At 39.7% G+C, this 9612-nt stretch overlaps 1 protein-coding gene across 1 annotated transcript; it reads left to right on the top strand.

Moving 5' to 3' along the window:
- The first annotated feature begins 90 nt into the window (after positions 1-90).
- NHLRC3 (NHL repeat containing 3) lies at positions 91-9233 on the top strand. The gene is given in 8 exon segments (XM_035323946.1): positions 91-405; positions 408-497; positions 1347-1499; positions 2577-2724; positions 3253-3453; positions 4560-4651; positions 6212-6324; positions 6835-9233. Coding segments are annotated over 8 exon segments (1305 nt in total). The 5' UTR covers positions 91-126; the 3' UTR covers positions 7064-9233.
- Positions 9234-9612: the final 379 nt, after the last annotated feature.

The following is a 9612-nucleotide window of genomic DNA, read 5'->3' as shown; positions in this document are numbered from 1 at the left end:
GGCCGGCTGCTCCGTTGCCTGGGCCCGGCACCGAGGCGAGGCGAGGCGAGGCGAGGCGGTGCGAAGCGAGGAACCCCGGCTGCCGCCCCGCTGCCCCGGTCCTGCCGCTCCGCTAGGCGCGCCGCTATGACGCCAAAGGGCCCGCACCGAGCCCCGCTTTTGGGCGCGGCTCGCCCTCCGCGGTGCCTGAGGAGAAGCAGCACCCCCGAGGCGGTCCCGCAGCTCTCCCGGCTCCCCAGAAACGCCACACGCAGCGCAGAAGCTTCCTCCCGGGCGCCTCTTCATCCTCCCCTCACCCCCGCCGGCCCGGCGCCATTTTGGGCAGCCCGCCGCCATGTTGTGGGCGGGCGCTGCCTGGGGACCGAGCGGGTGTCACGAGGCTGCCATGGCAACGCCGGCCCGGGCTCGCCTCCATGAGGGGGAAGCGGCCGCTGGGGCCGTGGCTGGTGATGGCGAGCGCCCTGCTGGTGCTGCTCGGCCTCCTCGGGGGCTCGCAGGTGGGCAGGGGGCGCCGGTATGGCCCCGGGGGTTGTCGGTGTGTGTAGGGAGGGTGTCGGTGTGTGTGGGGAGGGTGTCGGTGTGTGTGGGGAGGGGGGCTCCATGGTGTTTGGTGCGTTCTCGATTCAGATCCGCGAACCTCTAGCGGACAGGAACGTTATAAAGATTTTTAGTCCTCGGCGATCCCTGCTTTGTGAGTGCTCAGCTCCGGCCGGATCCCTCAGCGCTGAGGTGTCTGCCCGGTGCTCGCAGGAAAGCCGCTGTGCTCGCCTTCCCTGCCTCAGCTCGGCCAACACAGCCGAAAAGCTGCAGCTTCTTTCCTTCCATTACATTTTAAAATGCATACGTTGGCTTAAGTAGTGGCGTTCCTCCTTATGCTTCCTCATTTCTACGATGTAGTTTTCCTTCTTGATCTTTGCTGTCCTATATTTTTTCCGATTTCATTGCTTTTTTAAAGTAGTTATTGAGTCGGTTGCATTTGAAACCTTCTCTACTGTTTTCTTGTTTTGGGAGGGACGATTGACAGATAGCAATATCAACTTTGATACAAGACGTTTCAGGGTGTATTATTTGCCCTCAAGTTCCAGAGCTTCCCCAATCCAACCCACTTTGTTACTTAATTTCCAGTTTGTTAAAGTTTTCCTATTTGCAGTCCAAACATGGTAACTACAAACCTGTTCCTATTTACCTTTTTTAACATGATTAAATCCATTTGTTTAGTACTTTAAGTACAATTACTTTCTACTGCTGGTTCTCCTGATCTTCATATTTGTTAAAACTGGTTGTAAACAAACATCCCGCCGTTGTGGAATCTAACTACTAATGGATATGTATTTTTCTATTGTTAGGTGTTGAAAGCATTTGATTACTTTTATCCGTCAAAGGGACAGCAACAGATGTACAAGTTAGACATAAGCTGGCCTAAAATTCCGGAGTATTTCACTGGCCAAACATTTTGTGTTGCTGTTGATTCTCTTCATGGTTTGGTCTATGTGGGACAAGTGAGTGAGAGTACTAAATTTCTCTTCTTGTTAATCCAATGCATTTGTGCCCTCAAAATGTCTGCTTTAGATTTGAAAATACATATTTATTTTATATATATGTATTACATAAAATATGTTTTTGTGTTATCAGTTTATATACTTATTATATACGCACATAATTTTACATAAATATATACATATTTGCATGTATTTGTAAATACGTGTGTAAACTATAATTATATAATGTTATAGATTGTATATATATTTACATGTAAAATATTTTATATAAATATGGGGGAAATATACTTTCTACTATATAATAACTAAACATTTAAAGTACAGAAAGTAATTACTGTATCAAAATTAGTGAAAATATAAGTAAAGATCTTTCCGCCTTACCTATTTTAAAAGAAGTTCTGGGATCATACTTTTTTGTCCTTTTTTAAAAAAATAATTAAATTTCTGTGACATTAACACATGATCTAATTTAACTGAGTTATAGTAGCCTCTTTTCTAACTGTAAGTTCCAGTGTGTTTCTGGGGCGTCTTGGCTAGTCCCCTTCCTCTCATCCAGCCCTTGTCCCATGGAATCAGAGCCCCGCAGTTAAAATAATTGGGGTTCAGTTGCTTGCATTACCCATGAATTGTATCTTTAGATCATGGATAAGATGATTTCTCTGCAGAACCTGGTAGGGTTTAATTACAAAGCACAGTATGAGTACTTTAGTACCATGTAGCTAACAAGTACAGTTAGTTTTTTGTACCTGTGTTGTGCTTGATGTATTTTTCATCAAGAGTATATAAATACAATTCAAAATGAAAATTAAGATAATGCAGGAGCTTGGCTGCTCTGAAAATTGGACTCTGTGTGATTTAAGTTGAAGGCCAGAATGAGTGGAGGGTTTTGCATGTTAAATTTGGACTGTTCTCTCTCTCTTTCCTGTTTCAGCTGGAAAAAATGAAAACTACCAGTTTCAAGAGACTTCCATGATTCATGAAGCATTAAAAAAAAATTTCAAAAAGGAGGAGGAATTTTCAAAAGTTTGATTACTTGCTTAATATGTTTTCATGATAGATCTTTTTTTGCTTTTTCAGAGGGGAGATAATGTACCGAAGGTACTTGTATTCTCAGAAGAAGGCTATTTTCTTTACTCCTGGAATGACACAGTTGAAATGCCTCATGGTATCTTTGTATTAAACACCGCAACTGACAGTTCAGTATGGATCACAGATGTTGGAACAGGTATGCAAGGTGGAGATGTGAGAAGTATTAGGCAGGGAAGAATATGCAAGTTGTGCAGATATTGCTTTAAACAGCTTATTTATTTAAATAAGGCCCTCAAATAATTCTGAAACAGATTTGTGCTTTTCTTGCCAGGAACAAAGTGCTCAGGTGCTGCATAAAATAGTCTGAAGGTTCATGAGTAGTTCTATGTGTTTGTTTGTAGCGTCTACATTTAAATAAATTTAAATTTAAATACATTTTTTATTTTACTTTTTTGTCCAGGAGAAGGATAAGGAAAACAATACCTTGTGGCTGTGAGACTTGTCTTCTGCCCTAGGTTTGGTGACTGTAATACAACAGCTAAATACTGCTGTAGCCTATGGTTTTGCTAACCCACAGTCGTGGTCTCACGATGTAATTTTGTTTGGATTCATTGATCTCACTTACTAGTGTCAGGAGATTTTCCTTTTAATCTCTGTAATCGATTGTACTACTTACCGTTTTGTTTCGTTAAGACATTTTTGCACTTTTTTAATCTTACTTCAGGAAAATATGGGCACACCGTGAAACAGTACAGCCCTTCTGGTAAACTTTTGCAAATCTTGGGCACGCCTGGGAATGCTGGTTCAAGTTTGAATCCGATACAATTTGATCAACCAGCAGAGATTTTTGTAGAGGAAAGTGGAGATATGTATGTTGTGGATGGAGATGGAGGGATGAATAACAGACTGCTCAAACTGTCCACAGGTATGGAAAAATAAAGTTCTGTAGCAGGTGGCAATTGCAGCTTGAATTATAAATAATAACTTGAGAATATAGTTAAGTGGGGACAAGGTTGAGCTGCTACTTTTAAAGATAGCTTGAAGGCTTTGTTGGATCAGATCCTGTTTTACTGCTTGTCACTTAGTAGAAATCTCCTAATTGTTTATGACAAGAAGGTGAGGGAGTGAATTTGTTCAGTCTTGAGGATAAAAGGCTAAGGTAGTTTCTTATCACTGTCTTCAAGTTATGATGGAATGTTATAGTGAAGACAGAGCCATGGATGTGCACAATGAAGAACGAGAAATGAACAAAAGTTGCAAGGAGGGGAGAATTCCAGTTCAGTCCCAGGGAGGGCTTCACTGTGAATGGTGATCAGACAGTTATTTGTTTTTCCAGAGAGGCTGTGCAGTCTCCAGCATTGTAGATGCTGAAAACTTGATAATGAGCACCCTGATTTAACTTCAGGTTTTGATTTGCTATCAAGACTAGCCCTACTTTGACAGACAGGTTGGGCCAGGTGGTGTCTAGGGATCCTTTGATTCTGATTCTGATTAGCTTGTTCATTTTCCCTAGTAGATGATCAGTGTTGGTTAGGGCAGTGAGTAAAGAGTCTGTGCGTGGCTGCAGCTGGGGAAAGGGGGAGGTGTGGAAGTTTGTCCTTTGCACTATTCACTTCATAAAACATTCAGCTAACATTTAGTTGGCAAAAAGATAAATTCCTAAAACTCAAAACTGACTCGAAACTGCCATAATGAAAAACATCAATTTTCTAAGCAACTGGATATCATACTCATTCAGCTGTTTCTATATTTTTTTATTTATTTTTCAGTATAGTGCTTAACAAAGCCTTGAACTATGGCTGCATTTCTGTAAGCATAATCCTGAAACCACTAATAACAATCCAGTAGTCACGGTAGTAGTTCCAGTATTTCCAGTATCAGAAGAACTGTGATTAAAATTCCAGGTTTAGAAACACCATCTTTTAAAAGTGACTGAAAATAACTTTGCAAGGGAATGACTTAAAGCTAAAGTTATTTGTTTTCTTCTTACTTCATTTTTTCCTTTAATTTGACATGGTGCTTACTGCTTAGATTATAAAGAGATCTGGCTGAGTGGAGAAAATGGGACTGGCATCGGCCAGTTCAAGATTCCTCACAGCGTGACAGTGGATCCTTATGGACGGGTAAAGATATAAATGACATTTTATTTATTGATTTATTTTACATGTAAATAAGTCTGTTGGCGGATGAATTTGAAAAATAGAAGTTTTATTTCTTTTTCCTTGACCTATTGGGAACTGGGTCATTTTATGTGGCTTGCAGTTTTCAGTGTGAAAGCAGTCGTGAGCTGAAGTTTCATACTGAAGATTCTGCTGAAGCAGCTGTCTGCAAGGTTGACACAAGGGTCCTGACCAGTTAGTGTCTGTTGTTGCATGGATATTGGCAATGTTTTCGTACAGTTTCTCACAGGTTGCCATGGTGAGAGTATAGAAGAATTTTGTTCTATAATGGATATCTACCCAAGCACTTTAGTTTCTTCAATTTTATATTTGGAAATTCCAGATAAGGTTAAGAGGATGGTAAGGCACTGGCTAGGTCGTGGACATCTGTCCTCATCCACATGCAGCTCAAAGCATTCAAGATTCTACTTCTTCCAGATATTAATCTTAATCTGGCTTCTGCCCTGCTCTTCTTAGTAGTTTGCTCCTTAATAGTCTTCAGGAAAAATAAGATCACTTGTCTAAAACATCTTTAATAGCTGTTTTCAGCCAATTCTGCGGATGCAGTCTGAACCAGAATAAGAAGTGTTTATAGAAATCACTTCTCTGCTCAAACTGGAAGGGTGGGAGGGAGAAGAGAAGAGATACGGCAACTTGGTGTGGAAGGGGAACAGTGAGTATACGCATTCAAAGACAGCAATTGTGATGGGCTTAGAAATTATTGCCAAGGTGGTGTTGATCACCAGCCTAGGTTAAAATTCATTGTCATTCCTAAGAAATCTGAGAGAGTGCTGTAGTGGTATTTCACGTAGAATTAGGGATGAAGGATCTCAGGTCAACTTATTTATTGCTCCCTTTTGGGTGATATCCCGGGAAAGTGATTAAATTTACTTAACTGACTGACAGACTGTCAACAGCTAAAATTTCAGTGATTGTAGTAAATGAAATGTTTTCATTGGAACTATCTAGTAGTATTGCTAGCTTATAGTGTTTGTTAACACAGCATGGAACTGAGACAAGCTTCACAAAACTACTTAAACAAAGCATGCTGAAAATGCCCTTAGTGTTGAAGTTGCTCAATATTTGTAGTAGTTTTAAACATATCCGTGTCTACAGATGTAGTCATCAGAGGTTTAGGTCATGAGACTGCTGTTCAAAAACAAATTGTTAATGGGTGACAGACCAGTATCTCTAGAATCAAACAGGCGTGCATATGTTCTCACTGGGGGATATGGATATATTCCCACTGATTATGGATATATTCCCACTGATTATTATCACAGCCACATAAATGAAGAGAGAGCATTTATTTCTCTGCTAAAATAGTATACAAATAATTTGTGCATCTTAATTACGTAGGCAGCTTGTTTTAAATCTGGAAGTCATATCTACTTCCTCAGCTTTGAATGTGAACGTACATTCCTCCTAGGTGTACTTTTGACTTCAGGATACTTCGCTTATGTAAGAAACTGATATGTTTAATTTGTTCTATTTGTGAATAGCCATGATTTTTGTCCTTTGTAGGTATGGGTTGCAGACAGAGACAACAGAAGAATCCAGGTTTTTGATAAAGTGACAGGGGAATGGCTGGGGGCTTGGAGTAGCTGTTTCTCAGAAGACGGACCCTATTCTGTCAGGTATTAAAACATACCATTACATAAATAAAAGATACACTCTTATTGGTGAGATATAATGTTGATATCTAATGCCCGATGGCAAAGAGGTAAGCAGTTTTATTAACAGGGAGCTGGGTCCTGATCCCATGCAATGTTTTGCACAGTCATATCCTGACATGACAGAGGAATCCTGGTTTTGTGACAGGCCATGTGGATTCAAGTGCTGGATTGGGAATTTTGTTTTTAAGTTCTTATATTTTGTTGGCCTTTCTGTTGCAGCTTTTACAGGAAGAAAGATTGTCTTGAATGAATTTTCTCTAACATAATCTGTCTCGAGTAGCAACATACAGAGCAAGGTTTACAAGTTAATTCTCAGTGTTTCTCTGCATTTAGTCTGTTGTAGCCTTCAAAAACTTGAATATTAAGGAAGGAGTGTTGTTTTTCTTATTTTTTTTTTTTTAAGTGCATCATTGTTTCCATGGGATGTCACATGGAGTGCATCATTCAAAAACACATTTCTCTCTTTCACAGATTTACCGCCGATTACAAGTACCTGATTGTAGCTCAGATGAATATCAACCGTTTGGCAATCTTGGCAGCACCACCGGTTGGCATTATTGGGGACTGTGCTATAGTCAACGCAATCCAGCTAGCAGATGAAACCAAGCCACACCTTGTAGATATAGACATGAAGAGAGGAGCAATCTATATTGCAGAGATTGGAGCCCAGCAAGTACAAAAATATGTACCTGTAAGCTGATGGTTTCCCACAACAACCATGGCACAAGCTCTACGACATGTGAGACCTATGACTGCATTTCCCTGACGTTTTTGTGGCTTGTGTTTCTTCAGACAAGCATGGAACATTGTGCTCCCAAAAGTCTAGGGCTAAGAATCTGTCCTAGCTGCAGTTCTGGAGAAGTACTTGGTCTTGATCTGTTAATCATTTTAGTAATGCAATAATGGCTTTTGCTTTTGTTGCTGGGAATTTGAAAATGACTTTGTGTCTTAATTTTATTTTATACAATTTTGTAAACACAGCTGCTGTTCTTCAATGTGTAGGGCTTCATCTTGAGGCTCTTCTACTTAGCCTGTGTGCATTGTTAAATGAAGGTCAGGTCTTGTCTGAAGGAAGTGTATAAACGATTGATTTCCTGGTAGTCAGACACCTCATTTTAATATTTCTTCAGTTGTTTTTTGGAACTCTGTGCTGACACTGCCCAACACTGAATACAGGGACGCATTATGGCGTTGAATAAGACGCTGCTGGGTACCGTGTCAGTGCTGATGCTGGCATCTCCCTTCAGTGGCTAATGACATTGCAGTGAAATCAAACTTTCAGTTTCAGCTAAAGCAGTCAAGTCCGTAACAGGCTATAGTTAACTTGATCTCAGGCATGTCAAACTAAATTAAAAGTATGTGCACAGCAGCCAAGTACCTTGTCAGTTCTTAACCTGATCTGATTTATATCAGGATGAGTTTCTGTTCATCAGGATTTCATAGTGGGACATACCAAAGTTTAACTCATTTAAGTTCCTCATGGAAAACAAATCTGAATTTCCTAGGAAACTCTTAATTGGCATTAGGGGCCTAGGAGACACATGATTTTCTCCCAGTGTTCCGTTTCCAGTCTGGAGTCATTTCATTTTCTTTGCAGGTTGCTACAAAATTTTAAGTTCACTTTATAGAATAGAGGAAAATAGTTACATGAAAGGGATGGAGAAAATGGCATGACAGACTACACCATGGGCAGAAATGACACTTAGAGTGAGTAACTGAGTACTTCTCTAAAGCTGTACACCCATATTCCATGTTCATCTACTAGCTTTTCAAAACATTTGGGAGGATTTGTTCGTTTCCACACAGTAGAGTAAGTGTGTGGAATGATTTTAATGCTAATTACAAGCTAAGGGACACTTTTTTCTTTTTTACATCCTTAGAAAGGAATATAGAAATTGAAATTGAATTCTTTTGATGGGGGATATTCACATCAGTGAATGTCAAAAAATGCATCTTTGTCTGGCAGGTTTCAATCTAAGACCCCAAAATTTCTGGGTCAGCAGATGGGAAAACTGTCCAGAAAAGCCAGATTCGTACATTCAGTGGAAAGTAATGCAGCTTTGGAGCCTGATGTCCTGATTTCAGTACTATTTGAGATTAATGCACCAAATAGAAATGCTTTGTTGTTGGCTGTGTCCACAATAATGAGGGCAGATCTAACCTGACTGCCCTTGTGCCAGCCTCAGAGGCAGATAGGTCCACATAGCTTTGCAGGGTGTTGTGTGGATTTTTTAACTAGGTCACCACTAGCTCAGGGATCTCTGTGCTTTGTGCAATTTAGCTATTTCTCACCTAGAGAAGGTGGATTTATTTTTTAAAATGTTACCAAAATATCATTAACTATATATGTGAACATATCTTGGTGGTTTAAGGGGTTCAGGCACATTGATTATTCCTCATCACATCTCATCCTTATTTATTTTGTCGTTGTCACATCCATTTGAAACAGAACTAGAAACTCTCTGGGAACATGTTTCTGTTTTCTCTGAAGGAGTGGTGCACTTGTGGATGTTGACAAATAAGTTATACAAGTTTCTGTTAGCTGCATGGATGCCTTACCAAGTTTTTGTTTATGTGGGCTTTTGCAGCCCCTAGAAATGGGGAATATTCATACAGTTTTGTCTGAATTTACTCAAATAGGCCACGGTGCCAAAAAATGCCTTACATTTGGGAATTGGGTATCTGTGCTAAGAAGGGAAGCATATAGTATGAGATGCACAGACTCCTTTTCGCCTTTGTGTCTCTGGCCAAACTGAGAAAATGATTGATTTGTGCACTAACTTTCTAATTCTGTGAGGCTTTTCATATGTATGATTCTAAAAGATTGTGTAATAGGGTAACTTGGTAAAATAAATTGAGAATTTTCCATTGTAAAAGGTTTGGACTCTTTATTTCTTTGTTAATATCAATACATTTTATTGCAGTGGGTTACTCTTCTAAGTATGGGGTTCCCATTAAAATGGAATCTGAAATTCCATATTGTCTTTTTACATTGCTATTTCTCTGGCCCATCTCTTTTGTGTTCTGATTTATGTATAAAAAAGCACAAATCTCTCCCAGATGTTTTCATCTAAATAATTCGTAAAATAGGATGATAAATTACCCAAGTGGAAAACGTTAAAAAAATAGATTGTATACCCTTTTTATGCTAATAAGGAAATTGAAAACAAATTAGTAAATTACTTCTTAATATAGAATCAGATCTTACTTCCTGAAAAGACTTATAGAGCAATCTATTTGGTTTTTAGA

Source organism: Oxyura jamaicensis, chromosome 1 (genome assembly GCF_011077185.1).
Source record: "Oxyura jamaicensis isolate SHBP4307 breed ruddy duck chromosome 1, BPBGC_Ojam_1.0, whole genome shotgun sequence".
NCBI lineage: Eukaryota > Metazoa > Chordata > Aves > Anseriformes > Anatidae > Oxyura > Oxyura jamaicensis.
The sequence above is the reverse complement of the archived record's forward strand: the minus strand, read 5'-3'. Positions and strand labels throughout refer to the sequence as shown.